General features: G+C 47.3%; 1 protein-coding gene across 7 annotated transcripts in view; it reads left to right on the forward strand.

The window, feature by feature from the left end:
• AGFG1 (ArfGAP with FG repeats 1) overlaps nucleotides 1–15,724 on the forward strand; it is a 429,459-nt gene that overhangs the window by 191,644 nt on the left and 222,091 nt on the right. For all 7 annotated transcript variants that reach the window (XM_078666216.1, XM_078666214.1, XM_078666215.1 and 4 more), the window contains one exon: nucleotides 874–1,083. In XM_078666216.1, coding sequence (XP_078522342.1) covers nucleotides 874–1,083 — 210 coding nt within the window. The remainder of the gene's footprint in view (nucleotides 1–873; nucleotides 1,084–15,724) is intronic.

Consider the following 15,724-nt stretch of genomic DNA (forward strand, 5'->3'; position numbering starts at 1 on the left):
CCACCAATACCACCGCCACCAATACCAGTACCGCCACCAACACAGTACCACCACCACCACCAATACCAGTACTGCCACCAATACCACCACCACCACCAATGCCACCACTACCAATGCCACCACCACTAGTACCACCATCAATATCATCACCACCAATACCACCACCACCACCAATACCACCACTAATACCACCACCAATACCACCACTAGTACCACCACTAATACTACTGGCACCGCCAATGCCACCACCGCCAATGCCACCACCGCTATCACCAACGCCCCTATCACCAACGCCCCTATCACCAACGCCCCTATCACCAACGCCCCTATCACCAACGCCCCTATCACCAACGCCCCTATCACCAACGCCCCTATCACCAACGCCCCTATCACCAACGCCCCTATCACCAACGCCCCTATCACCAACGCCCCTATCACCACCACACCAATGCCAATATCACCAATACCACTATCACCACTAATGCCACCACCACCAAAATCACCACCACCAATATCACCACCACCAATATCACCACTACCAATACTACCACCAATACCATCACCAGCACCCCTAATACCTCCGCCAGCACCACTAATACCAACACCAGTACCACCACCATCAATACCACCACCAATACCACCACTAGTACCACCACTAGTACTAAAGGTTTCAGCTAGAAAACATGGTTTCATTATCTTTATGACCATTATCTTGGATTTCCCTGTGCTGCTTAGAACATTATAGTCAAGCAAAGTAAGTTGGTTTTTATTGACAATGTGGTTATACTAACTTGAGTGAGTTAATCAGTCTGTTTATATTTTGAAATATCACAGAGTAATTTTTCTTTCTTTATATTTGGTTATATTTTGCAGGAGGAAGTGCACCATCAGCGAATGCTAATTTTGCTCATTTTGACAACTTTCCCAAATCCTCTAGTGTTGATTTTGGTACCTTCAACTCTGCTCAAAGCGGCACAACTGCAACAACTTCCAGTAATGTTGCAACAAATAAACCAAGTCTCCCATCCGCAGACAAATATGCAGCACTTGCTGACTTGGACAATATCTTCAGCACTGGCACAGGTATGCAATTACATCATATATCACCTACAGACTGCTGCGTAGTTATAACAGACCAAGTTAAATCCATTCTTGGAGTCCACCCTTATTTATATATTTCCAGAACTTGAAAAATGTTAGTTTTGCAAAAGCTTTTTAAAATAACTTAAACCTGTTGAACCCTTTCAGAAAGATAAAAATAAAGTGTGTTTTGTGAAACCGAAAAGCCATCATGAAGTCCTTCGCCCCCTTCCTTCTTTTGCATATTTTGTCTTATCAAAAACTTGCCCTCAAGGGGCTGCATACCCTCAATGCTGAGAGGGGTATTCAAGTTTCTGTTAGTGATGGTGACCTCTATAGCCAAGGGATCATGTGTTGTTTTGGGATGTGGTTCAAACCTAAAGAATTCTCAAGTTGCAGGACACAAGAAATTAGCATCCTACGGTGCCCATGTACATGTCTTCAAAGTTTTGATTGTTGTTTTACCCAAGTGTAATTGCTGCCTAACTATCCAGACTGTGCATTGGCCCTGTACGTGTGATTTGCCAATGTACTTTCTTGGCATAAATATTCTGGAGTCTAGTTTGTCTGCTGTGTATGACATGGATTGTATATTTGCTCTCCCTATGTGCCTGACTGTTTGAATATTGGGGGCGGTGTTGAAGACCTACTGTGTTGAATAAATGGTCAGCACATTATTATTCATTGGGTGGCTTTCTTGTTGATCACATTTGCTTGCTTCTTATTTAAGGGATTTCCTTTCTCTTCTTGTCTCTGCCCATCTCCGGAGCATACCTTCTTTACAGCCCTTTTGATTAGACGACTCGTATACTTCATTGTCTGACATCCTTCCTTGTCTGGTTGATGTTCTGAAGGATGAGGTTAACAAATCATTTGCAGTGGCCTCTGTTTAACTGTCACGTGACAAATATTAGTTCTGGTGAGTTCACTAGACTTTAGTCCATTCAAGATTGAGGTAAGTAAAATAAAACCATTTAGTTAGGCAAGTAAAATAGGACCATTAAGGTAGGCAACAAACAGTCCGGACCAGCAAGCTGGCCAATTGTACACCAAATAGTACCTCTCCCCAACCCTCCATTCCCCCTCAAACAATGCACAGACAGTCAACGTCATACCATGCACAGATATACCAGGCCCAGATTTCTAACCACACCACCCTCAATCTATACACATTTGCAAAACACGGTTAACAGGGCTTGTCTCTCAGTTGTTTAATAATCCATCGTGGCCAAGACTGGGAGTCCCCTACCATATATCCCTAGAAAATCATCACTTCCAAGCCCCCTGATATAAACCACTGTGGTTGTCCGGTCTCAATCACAGGGCTCCTTGATCCTCCAGGATTACCAGACTCTCTCAAACATTCAGGGACAGGCCCTAGATGTATACACCTGCACCAGCGCCCTCATACACCAGCTAAGATTCAAGTCCCACATCTTTATCGTGGGCAGGCTTTGACTCTGCTACCGCCAAATCCACATTACAGAAAAGCAGGGTTTACTTCAAAGTCTGATCCCTCAGATGCCCAGTGCGACCAGCTGGGGCGTAAGCTATGTCTGGGATACCACCTCGGACAGATGCAACCCCACCTTCTTCCTCTACCTCAGCACCAGTGGACACTCCCATATCATGTGTAGCAGGGTGCCCCTCTGACCACACCCCCTCAGACAGCGGTTAGAACCACTTTGCCCCAATTTTTGTTGTTACGCCTTCATGAATTACACCCAATGCAACAGTTTGAGCTGGACCAGACAAAGACAGGCCTGATTGCCACCTCCTTCAGGTAACGGCAGGCTTCACCCCAAGTCTTGCCCTGCAGTCTACCTAGGTCCCTTTCCCATCTATCCTAAGTCCCTTTCCCATCCATCCTAGGTCCCTTTCCCATCCATCCCTAAGGGGGGGGGCAAGTCAAGGGAGACTGTGATGTACACCATGGAGATAGCACGCATATGCAGGGGAGAGACAAGCTCTCTGTACTCCAAGGAGGATTCCTCCGGCAGCTCTTACAGCAGAGGACCATAAATCTTAAAAATATACTGCATCTGCAGTTCCCGGCGTTTCTGGGTAGTACCATGTGGGGCGGTCATGTGATTAGGGAGCGGAGGGCGTGCCAGTGGAAGAGCGTCAGGGGTGACGATGTGGATGTGTGGAGGCAGGGCAGGGAGAGGGGCGAGCGGGGAAAAGACAATTGTAACTGAATCAAGGTGGAGTGGCTGGCAAGAAGTGGCAATGTTTGTCCAGGCAAGGGAGGGAGATAACCTGGCTAAGAATCAATGGCTCCTGGTACCGCTGCGGGGACAGGTGGCTAGGAGCCCCAAGGTGTGATAACATGGTGAGCAAGTGAAAAAGATCAAACATGTCGACAGTGGGTGACAAGAATGAAGTGACCGGAGCAAGGATGAGTCAAGTAAACACAGTTTGCACATAAAATGGAGCTAATTCAATGCATATGATAACATGGAGACGCCTTTGATTTACAGATAAAAGGTGTTCCGGTACAAGAAGTAGTTGTTTTCTAGGGCAACCTACAGCAGACTGGGTGACTAGAATGAAGTGACCGGAATGAGCACGAGTCAATTGAATACAGTTTGCACCGTAAATTGGAGCAAATTCAATGCATATGAATACATGTGTGGAAAACCATTAAGTGAATTAATACAGTTGTTCAATCATATGGTACTGTTTTGATGCATGTGGAAGCAAGTTTTGAATGGCAAATAATTAAAGGTGACTGGGGAACACAATGGTGAACACATGAATAACATTGTGAAGGTAGAACGGAAAACACAACCATGGGGAGTTACAGTAGGTTGTGGGATTCCAAAGCACGTGTGTACATGTCAGGAGGTAAGAGCCAAATAATTCAGGAAATGATGGGGACAGCATGTACATCGGGAGTTACAGTAAGATTGTGCTGTTCCATCCATCGATAGTGTTGAGGCCGTGATTGACCGAGTTACAAATGATGATCCCTTTGCATTCACTTTTGTTCAGAAGTGCTCTGATGATTTCCCCTCTGAGGGGGGATTCAGACATTGTTCTGGACCTATGAGGGAGAGTTTGCAGCATCAAGAGCTGGTTATACCATCCTTGTGAATCATTCCATTCAGATCACGGCGTTTGAAGTTGCAAATGCCTCATTCATTTTCAGGCTTTCACGCCTGAATCCAAAACCAACTGTCTTTGGATCCCTATCCATTCATTTGATACTGATCACTGCACCTAATGCAATTGGAATTGGCTGTCTCGTCTCCTGTTCCTTTGTCCTGAAGAAGACCAGCCATGAGGCTTTTTTAATCGCGCATACTTCATGGTGGAAACATCAACGGCTACATTGGTTCATAAACCCTTCGGTCTCGCTGTCCTTGGACTTGTTAAGCAATTATTGCTTGGACCGCAGACACTTATATATTGGTTGGACCCCATCACCTGCATTTTTTCCCTGTATCTTGGTTGTTTCGTTATGCCATTTGTATGTATAATACACCTATTCACTTTCTGTCACATTGGCACTTTGTTCATGGTAAATTGATTTCACTTGCGTTGTTCAATTTTATGAATCTTTGGACAGCCCTTCTTTGAATTACTTTTTGTTTATATGAAAAAGAAAAAAGTAAAATACTGATATCTTCGCAAGAAAGTATTTTTTTATGTGTTCCACCATTGTTCTGAAAATACATTTACACATGACTTTGCCCTATATGGCATGAAGTCCTATTGGTCCCCATTCAACAAACAATGCACCACCTGCTGCATGCGGCTCGCTAGGATCCTTGCCAGTATTTTCACCTCTACGTTAAGCAGGGATAAGGTGATAGTATTCACACTCATCCCTCGTCTTCTCCTTATAGATGGGAACAGTCGGCACCCAGCCATGTCCTCCAGCCGCTCCCCGTCCCATTTTGTGCACCTAAATAGCTCCCCCAAGTGTAGCACCACCTGAGTCTGCAGACACTTATAAAACTCAGGCAGGAGGCTGTTAAGGTCCGGGGATCGTCCCCTCTTCAAATGGGTCTAGGCCTCTGCGATCTCATAGTCCGAGATCTGAGCCTCCTGGACATCTCCCTCAAGAGTGGGAGTTTGGAGATCCCAGATGAAATGGAGCAACCCTTCCCTCATCTCAGCTGTGTGCGGGCTATAGATGACTTGCATCTGGGACACCCTTTCTTGAGCGATGGCCTCTGGCAGCACTCCGTTGCTCCCCCTCAGGCTCTACATCCCCCTCTGCCTTCCTCGTGTTCAGCTACCACACCTCAAGTTTCCAGGTCTTATCGCTGAACTCCGATAGGTGCCCCTGCATGGCACCAAAACAGGCCTAGCTTCCTGATGTGCCAATACTTGGTACTCCTCCTGTGCCCTCTCCATTCCAATCGCCAGGTCTGGCGTTGATGAGCCCACAAAGTGAGCTTTCCCTTACACCAACTTCCTCTCTAGTACCAAGCACTCCTGCTCCCTCTTTTTCAAAACAGTGTGTGAGATCAAATGGCCCGGACCACAGTCTTGTAGACCTCCCATAGCACAACCCAGAGGACACCAACCCCTCGTTCTTTTCAAAATTGGTGGGCACCACCACCAACCATTTCCTGGTGCCCCAGTTCCCATAGATCCAATCATCACCCCCCTCTCCGGGCTCCTAGGCCCCTCAGCATGTCGCCATCATCTGGGAGTGATCCAAGATACCTCTCGACAAGAATTGAGCATTGCCCCACCAACCATTCTTATGCAGCTGGTCCACAGGTAATCCAACCTATTGAGTTACCTCATAGCATTAGCCACAAGAGAGAACTGCATCTGGTCTGGATGCTGTAACCACCACAAATCAGATACCCCATAGACCCCAGGAACGTAGCCAGGCACGTAGCCACCCTAAGTGTCTGGCAGGCTTGAATTATCCTGTCCTTTTCACCCTGTGTCATCAAATTGAGGTCCCCTCCCTACAAGCATGAGGGCATCTAGCGCAGCCACCAAGCAGTCTCCCATGTGCGCCAAGCACTCAGTCTGCAGGCCCGGCGGTAGTTACATTGAAACTATGGTAATGGGGAACCTATTCCAGTTGCTGGAGGCTTCTGCGCTACCCCCTTCTGGAACACCCATGTCCTCACCATGTGAAACGGGACAGACCTTCAAAGTGGACCCCCCCAGAACCCTGTGAAAACCCTGCATGGACCCCCAGCCTCCAAGGTCCTCAGTTAAAGAACCCACACCTATTGCCCACCAGGTGTGTCTCCTGCAGCAAAACTACATTTGAGACATACCCGGATAGTAATTGTGGGACCACACCCCTCTTGATGCTGCTACTAAGACCATTAACTTTCCAGGAGAGAACCCGCAGGCCACCCGAATTCATAAGATGATGGTCTTGCTTCACTAACACTTGTGCTTTGCTTTTAGCCATTCAAGACCTGCCCATTAAAAGTGTTGCTACCATAGCTGCTGTCTGGCATTAAAACTGCCTCATCCCCCCAACAGAAGCCACCCCTCCTCCCGCATGCTCGTGCAGTGAGCTTAAAACTACACACACACCCAATGCTTGAGGTGCCTGTCTCCTGCACTGTAAATACTCGCTGATCCAGCCTGTCCAAGACATTCAGAATTGCAACGATTGGAGGCAGGCCGTGGCTCGCAGAGACCATTGTCTAGTCAAACACTCAAGTTGGCAGTCAAGGGGGTAACAAGTGGTGCACCCACCCCTCCTTCGGTTCTTCCCCAATGGCGGAAGACTCCCCATCCGTTGTATCTTTGACAGCCTCTTTGTCAACATCCGGCACCAACCACCTGTTACCCTCAGACCAAGCACGGCCACTCTGGATCTGCACCAATACCATTCCACTTTCTGTCTCAGCTTGTGTTTTGGTGGAGCCAGCCACTGGCCCATCACGACCTCTGGGTCGGCAAATGCTCCTTGCCCTCATCCTCTGGGCCAATAACTATGGCCTGGAAGTCACCCGTTGGCCCTGTACTGGTGAGGAGGGAGGCTGGTGTTCGAGATTGAGCCAGGGCAGAGGACTTAGTACACCGTAGAGGGGAGGAGGGTGAGAGGTGTACGTAGACGTCCAATAGCTCCACTGTGGACAGAACTGCTAGATGCCTTTGATTGGCCTTGGAGCCGGGCTTCCATGTCCCCAGAGCGGTCTGGTAGCGTTGCAAATGACCCCAACAGGAGTAGACACCATTACAGTGGACGGGTGTCAGCAGACAGAACTGCTCGCACGAATGGGAGTTGAAGCTGCAAACAGTACTTTATCTGTTCAACTTCTGGGGAACACCAGTGATAGACCTGTTTACAACAATGCAGAACAAAAAATGCTAGTCCTTTGCCTCAAGGTTTCCACACCACCTGTCAAAGGGGAATGCACTTCCACTCAACTGGTCAGAGACATTTGCTTATGCCTTTCCATCGATACCCCTGATGCAAAGAGTGTTACAAAAAGCAAAAGATCCAGGAACAAATATGATTCTCATTGCCCCTCAATGACCAAGGCAAACATGGTACTTAACCCTTCTAGCACTATCCAGGGGGAAATAATCAAAATCAAAGCAGACATGGACCTGCTAACAACGCAACAGGGCCAAATCTTTCACCCAGAACCAGCATCGCTACATCTGGCAGCTTGGCTCCTGAATACATAGAATTTGGCCACCTCAATCTGCCCCTGCGAACAATGTAAATTCTAAAAGAGGCAAGGAAACAGTCAACAAGATGCTATACTGCAAAATGGAAGCGATATACCACATGGTGCACCGCTAACAATAAAAGCAATTCAATCAACACACTAGAAACAGTTATTACATACCTTACTTACCTCTTGGACAGCAACATCAACTACTCAAGCATAAAGGTGCACCTTGCAGCCATACTAGCATTCACAAGAGGGAAATCATGCAAAAGCTTTTTTTACAAGACCTGTAATCAAAAGGTTTTTAGAAGGAGTAAAAAGAATTGCCCCACCAATAGCAGCTCCAGTACCCACATGGAGCTTAAATACAGTACTTTCTTAACTAATGGCAAAGCCCTTTAAGCCCATGCATACAGCGGACCTCAAACACATTACTCTAAAGACAGCCTTTCTTATTACTATAACATCCCTGCAAACAGTAGTGAGCTGCAAGCGTTAACAACACAAGGAGCATACTTGCAAATCCACTAGGTAATAAAAAAAAACACACACATTTCTTACCAAAAGTGATCTCTAAATATCATTTAAATCAAAACATTCTCCTGCAGGTTAGAAGCCTCCATACCCTGGTTGTAAGGAGGGCATTATTGTATTATTTGCACAAAACAGAACTGATTAGAACGACAAAACAATTGTTTTTCGCCTACGCACATACCAACACAGGATCACCTGTCACAAAGGCAACTATTGCAAGATGGATAGTACAAGCCATCCAATCACGTTATGCCAGTGCCAAGCAAGAACTAACAATTCAATCAACAGCTCACTCCACTAGAAAGAAAGGATCAACACTAGCTTTTATAGCCAATGTACCCATTGACACAATTTGTGCAGCAGCAACATGAGCATCTCCACACAGTTTTACAAGACAATACTGTGTGGATATACAAATGAACAAGGAAGCTCAAATTGGACAAAGGGTGCTTCAACACCTGTTTGCTAGGTCTTCCTTTCACCACAGCCTCTCAGGCATGGGAGGAACCGCTACATAATCTGATGCACAGCATGTGAATCCAGAAAAGGATTAACACTGCAAAACGAAACGGTTACTTACCAGTAAGAGTAGTTTTGCAGCTTGAAGAATTTTCTGAATTCACTTGCAACCAACCCAGCCTCCCCTAAAAGGAAAACAAACATGTGGGGAAGTAAAAGACTAGATCAGTTATTTAATAACTATCTCAAGGATTACAAGCAAGAATAAGAACAGAAAAAAGAATTCGAAGATGGCCACTACACACGTCGACCTCCAGGATACCATCTGACATCACACAGGGCACATACTGGCACCAAATGGTGGTCGACAGCGACCAAAACAAGAAAGAAAGACAATTCCAGACCCAACCACTAGATGGCGGAATAATGCACGGCATGTGAATCCAGAAAACTCTTCAAGCTGCAAAACTACTCCTACTGGTAAGTAACCATTTTGTTAGCTGTGGATACACATGCTTTGCATACTCCTGCCATCTAGTGTTTGGCCCGGAGTTTAGAACTTGTTTTTTAGGTCTCGCCTGTCGATGCGCATGCGCATCGAGCAAGCGAGAGTATTGGGACTTATCCACTCTTTATCCACACTGCAAGGAATCGTGGCGATTCCTTGCAGTGCCCGTGACTTTTAAGCTCAATGCGCATGCGCATTGAGCTTAAAAGCGCGTGCACGTCCGTCTTTGTTTACCCGCTCCGCCCCCTCCCCTTCCCGCCGTCTCGCATTTCCCCTGCCGCATCAAAGGCTTTCACGGCCGGCCGGCCATGCTTTCAGTTTCACGACCGGCCGGCCGTGTCAATTACATTCCAAAGCCCGCTCTCCCTGCTCCGCCCCCTGCTCCGGCCGAGACGCATTTCTCCTCCCCCCTCCCCTCTCTTCCCTCCGTCTTGTTTCCTTTAGCTGCCCTGGATGATCTATTCTTACTCAAACTTGCACCGCTTTTACTAAATCTTACCCTTTTAACCTTCGCGATGTTTCCCCCTTTTTACCTCCAGTGCTATATCGTTCTCCCCTTTTTAACTCGGTTTTGCGAGGTCTCCGTTTATTTATCCTCTTGCTGGCTCCCCTTTTCTTTACCCCGCCCGGTCCGGAGGATCTCCTCTGCCATAGCCCGGTGCTGGATCTGTCCTCGTTAGCCCGGTGCTGTAATTGCCACGCTCCCCCTTAGCCCGGTGCTGGATCGCCCTTCTCTTATCCCACACATGAGTTGCCCGACCGTGCTAATCCTGACTGCATGAATAAAATCCAGCACAGGCAAACGCACCCGTTCTCCTACTGTAACTTCAATATACTCGCAGGCTCGCCACCTCACCCAAACGTGCTCCCCCAAACAACGCGGCCTGCCACGCAAGGACATCAAACCTGGTTGCTGGTGGTCCCTACAGCTGCTTGAACCAGGTCCCGAGCTACAAAGAAACTCCAGCATTCAGCACCTCCTCGCCTCACCGCCTCGGTCTGCCTCTCACCTTCGTCGGCATCAGGCCTCCGCCCGCATCCCATAACTGCCATCTTGGGAGCGTAGTGCACCACAGGAAGGTTAAGGCGATCTCGCCCTCCAGACTTCTCCCCCAGGACTGCCGCCTCCGCAGTTTTCCGCTGTGAGTCTGCACGCCGAATCGCCTCCCAGCCGCTCACAAACAGAGTGCACATCTCCCGTTGCCGCAGCCGGTGGAAGTCTCCCCCTCAGTGCGCTGCCGTCATTTTAGATGCGCAGCGCCCAGCGCTCAATCGGGTGATTTTGCTGCACTTACACCCTTGTAACAGCACCAATGCGCCCCAGCAGCAGTCCAGCTCATGCACCAGGATTTCCGCAACCAGTTTTGCAGTAAGGGGCCACCTTAGAATCGTCAACCCCTCACCCTCAAACCCTCACCCACCCTCAACCCCTCACCCTCACTCACTCACCCTCAACCCCTCACTCTCACTCACTCACCCTCACTCACCCTCAACCCCTCCCCCTCAACCCCTCACCCTCACCCACCCTCACTCACCCTCAACCCCTCACTCACCCTCAACCCCTCACTCACCCTCAACCCCTCACCCTCAACCCCTCACTCACCCTCACTCTCACTCATCCTCACTCACCCTCAACCCCTCACCCTCACTCACCCTCACCCTCACTCACCCTCAACCCCTCACCCTCACTCACTCACCCTCAACCCCTCACCCTCAACCCCTCACTCACCCTCACTCTCACTCAGCCTCAACTACTCCCCCTCACCCTCACTCACCCAAAACCCCTCACTCACCCTCACCCTCACTCACCCTCACCCTCACTCACCCTCAACACCTCACTCACCCTCACTCACCCTCAACACCTCACCCTCAACACCTCACCCTCAACACCTCACCCTCAACACCTCACCCTCAACACCTCACCCTCAACACCTCACCCTCAACACCTCACCCTCAACACCTCACCCTCAACACCTCACCCTCAACACCTCACCCTCAACCCCTCACCCTCAACCCCTCACCCTCAACCCCTCACCCACCCTCACTCACCCTCACTCACCCTCACTCACCCTCACTCACCCTCACTCACCCTCACTCACCCTCACTCACCCTCACTCACCCTCACTCACCCTCACTCACACTCACCCTCACTCACACTCACCCTCACCCTCACTCACCCTCACTCACACTCACCCTCACCCTCACACAGTGCAATAGTTCTCAGACCATTTCAGTTAGAGCTTTTAGAAATGTTTATGGCTTTTTTTATTTGTAATACTTTAGCATTGGCTACAGGAAACAAAAATGCTAAACATTTACAAAAAAAAACCCATAAACAATTCTAAAAGCACTAACTCTAATGGTGCGAGACCTATTGTATTTCCAATGCTTGTCTCAAAGAAATCTTGGCTGCTGATGTGCCATTGAGACTCCTCTTCGAGTGAATGCTCAAGCTCAGTGTCTCCATTGTTAGATTAATTTATTCCATCAGCTGGTACGGACAGGTTGAATCTGAGCTCCGTGCATCTTTTGCGTTTTTACGACTTCAACTGCGGAATGAAATCGACAAATACAATAAAACATTGCAGCAACTGCCGGATTCATACCCAGTGACCTCCTTCGGAGCGTTCACCGAAGCAGCTGCCTCAGTTGTACTCCTTTTGTGCCACTGAGTGTGCTCGACTCATATATTGGAAGGTTAAAAAAAAGGCCTTTTTCTAAAGTGCCCACAGTGTGGCTGATGTACGTGTACTTAGATCAGCACAGCATCTGTAATCTTTGCCTGTCACCTGAACATAATGAACCGGATTTACACAGCCTGCAACCTGTTTACGAACAAGAGGCTTCGCTCTCGATGAGATCAACATCTAGCTCACACCATGGATATGGTGGTGAAGGCAGAATTCTCTGTGAAAACACCTATCAACTCAGGCGGAGAAGAGGAAGATGTAACCGAAGGAGGCATCATCTTGGTTTGCCCACACTGTCCTGCACGAGGACTGAGAACAATGCGAGGAGGAATGACAGGATGAACCATCATCACCACCCAGTTGCGTAACACAGGTCCCTGCTGTGCAGAGGGCCCCCTCAGCACAGTACTCTTGCCTGAAAGCTTCCGATTAAATCTGGAGAGAGGGGTCCCCCTCAAGGTTTGTTACTACATTGCTGTCACCTATAGAACTCCTAGACGAACCCTTGACTTGAGATCTGGGCCCAGTATGAAGACTACTCCTAGGACCGTGAGTACCTAGTCACCAGTCCCATGCTTATGCTGTGCAATTACCCCCAATGCCCACGTATTACCGCCTTGGTGCGTCTCAGCCTTTTGTTTCAGGTTGACACCAAGAGCACCCAACAGAGCAGAGACAAGACAACGGCGCCAATCATAATCGGGCTTAGGGACCAAAGGGTAAAAGTGGAGGGGAGTGACAGCTCTCAAAGCCAAAGTAGTATTTTGTGCTGACAATGCCATAAACGCTTGCACAGTCCTCTGGCTGAACAAACCATCTGCGTTGTTTACAGCTTTGATACCTGCAAAGTCGTCGCAGTCAATTAGACATAAAGGAGTCTACTCAATGAGCATCATGGGTGACCAGGACAAAAAAGTCGTGGGCCCAAAGATACTGACAAAAATGGCTTTGGCTCCACCGGAGCACAAGGCAAAAAGAGACTTGCCACATCTCCAAGCCCATAGGACAGGCCATCCCAATGCAGAGGGCAATGTATTTCTGAACCTCCAAGGATTAATGAACAGTAAGACTTTTGGAGGCGGAACATTTATCAAAACAACTAAGCTCTAAAAGGACGAGGCAGAACATTTCTGAACCTTCGCCTCCTCCAAAGAAAACGACAATGGAATACAAGGCAACCAGCCCTAAGCCACTGGACATTTCATCACAATCCATGTCCTCTGTTTCCACATACTCAAGCAACAGACATAGTGAGCCCTACACACTACACTTGTGACAATGCCTTTCCGGGAGTACCCCCAGATAGTCCAGATCCTCGGGATGCATATGATGTTCCACCAGATCCTGGCATTGATGTGCCAACTCCGGTCAAGGCATCACCACCAGATGCCACTACTTCTTATCATACTGTTCTCCAGCATACAGCTGACTGTCACAAAGTTCAAATGCACACCACAGAGGAGGGAGGTGACTTTTTAGTGGACACCTCTCTAGAACTCAGCACTCAGTTCAATATCTACTAATAAATAGAGTCGGTGCTTTTAGAGCCTTTACAGAGATAATTAAAGACCCAGTTAAGTCAAGGGTACTAACACCCTGTAGGAAGGTAGGATCCTTCTAGCATGGTTACCCCTACTTTTTGCCTAGCGTCAGTGTTTTTTTTTTACTTTGCTGGAATCCTGCTAATCAAGACCACCACAACTGTGCTTTTGCTCCAAAATGGACCATAAGTACTTTGGTACCTCCTCAATTGGCTACTGTTTTACCCTTCATAGTCCCTAGTTATTGGTACTAAGGTACTCGGGCATAGGTACACCAGGGATCTCCCTTGGGCTGCAGTATGTATTGTGCCATCCATGGGAGTTCACCTAAAGTAGGACTACAGGCCCGCTATTGCAGCCTGTGTGAGTTGGTGCTTGCACCTCTCACAACAGATGTAATTTTGCTTCTGTCTGACGTCACTTCACTTAAAACGTATGACACCCCTACAGCAGGGTGCTGGGTTATAAGTGTGAGGATGACCCTGCATGAGCAGGACACCCTTAAAAACCCTGCACTCGATTCTCCAGACTTTGTAAGTGCAGTTAGCCATTTTAAGATACATAGTGAACATCTGTCATTACGAGATGTCTAACTATATAATGGCTGCCCCGAAGCTGGTCATATCTGGTATCCAATATATTGGACTCACACCCAAACACAGATTCCAGTGTTAGAAGTACGATCCCATGTACTGGGGGGTTCTCTTGGGCACCCCCCCTGTACTCCGGGAAACATCCTTTCAGGGTCTGCAAGCAAGCTTGTGCTGCTTCCGACCACAGACACAATTCTACCCTCCTGCTTCTGAGCTGAGTTCAAGCAGTGGGAAGGTATAACAATAGGTTTCCTGTCTCAGGGAGGTTGTTACTGAGGTCAGACTCTAAATGCCAACCTATTCTTCATATCCGAGACCACAGTAGAACTATACAGTGTATACAATTGGGCAGTATTGTAGTTTTCACAAATTATTTATATGCCCTATAGCCTTGCCATTGACCACCGGACTTAGAATTGCTCCTTCAATTTACCTAGACAGAGTAGCGCTCCAGCAATCGTCACCAAGCAAAGGTAGATGATAGCCACTTGACTAGAGAAAAGTTATAGTCGTCACTCAAAAATATGGAGAGAGGGAAGAGCCTGGGTTGGATGGACTCTTGATGGATTTTTACAGCACAAGTTGTAAAATACTCTCAAGTTCTTGGAGGTCCGTGCTTGGACCCTTGAGGAAGGTTGATTACCTAATTCAATAAAGAATGCATTGATTATTGTGTTTCCTGATCTGGATCCCATAGTTTGTTGTTATTGATGACCGTGGCCTTTAAAATTCTTAGTGGTGTTATCATGCAGCAACCACAGGCACTATTTCAGACCTGGTACACCTCGATCAATCTGGTTGCTTGTTTTCGCTTGCTTGTTTTCGCTTGCTGTCTCTACCCACAAGTTAGGTAAAAGTAGACCCTGGACATTTGAGGAGTGTAAAGTTAATTTCATGGCTAGTCATACTCCAAGTCCCTATGGTCTCTTTTACACAATCGTGCCTAACCATTAGTCATTGGTCCATACCACCAAAGCAAAAACGTGTGTTTAGAAAAGAAGGAACTGTTGCAGGTGTGAACCTGCTTCGGTGTAGCGATAACTGTGATTATGGAGTGTGTTAGGAATACAAACACATAAATTAAACAGTTTTGAGAATCCATTTCCTGTCACTAGATGGCACAGTACCCATAGGTCAGGAATATGAGAGCCCCTAGGGACTAGGTTCAACGGTAATTTTATAATTTGGTGTCCTGGCTGGTTCTTCAACGTTGGTGATCGTTTAATGAACTCTTGCTGCCTTACTTGTCATTACATTTCCTCAGGATTCTCATTAGAAAATTTGTAAGAGCCATTTGTTTTCGCAGCAGTTCATTCTAAAGTACTTAGATGGGTCACACAACGTCCAGGCACAACCCAGAGAAATGATCTAGTTATAAAGCCTTGTACAATTATCTTTCTGCAATATTTTTTGGCTTACACTGGTTAAAGAAATCTGTTAACGCTGTTAATATTATGAAAAGCTTACAGGTTCTTACCAGATGTATGACAGAACAGATGCACTCTGCTTGCTTTTGACTCTACGTTGACGACCGCATAGGGATGTCGTTTCTAATATTTGAATTAGTTGTTTGAAGAAGTCCTATTTTCAATGAGCAAATATACTTTCTAACTACCTACAATCAAGTGTAATGAAATGTGCGTATTTACTTATACAAGAAGCATGGATTGTGAATTGATGGGAATGGTAGTTGCCTGAATAT

This window comes from Lissotriton helveticus, chromosome 11 (assembly GCF_964261635.1).
Source record: "Lissotriton helveticus chromosome 11, aLisHel1.1, whole genome shotgun sequence".
Lineage (NCBI taxonomy): Eukaryota > Metazoa > Chordata > Amphibia > Caudata > Salamandridae > Lissotriton > Lissotriton helveticus.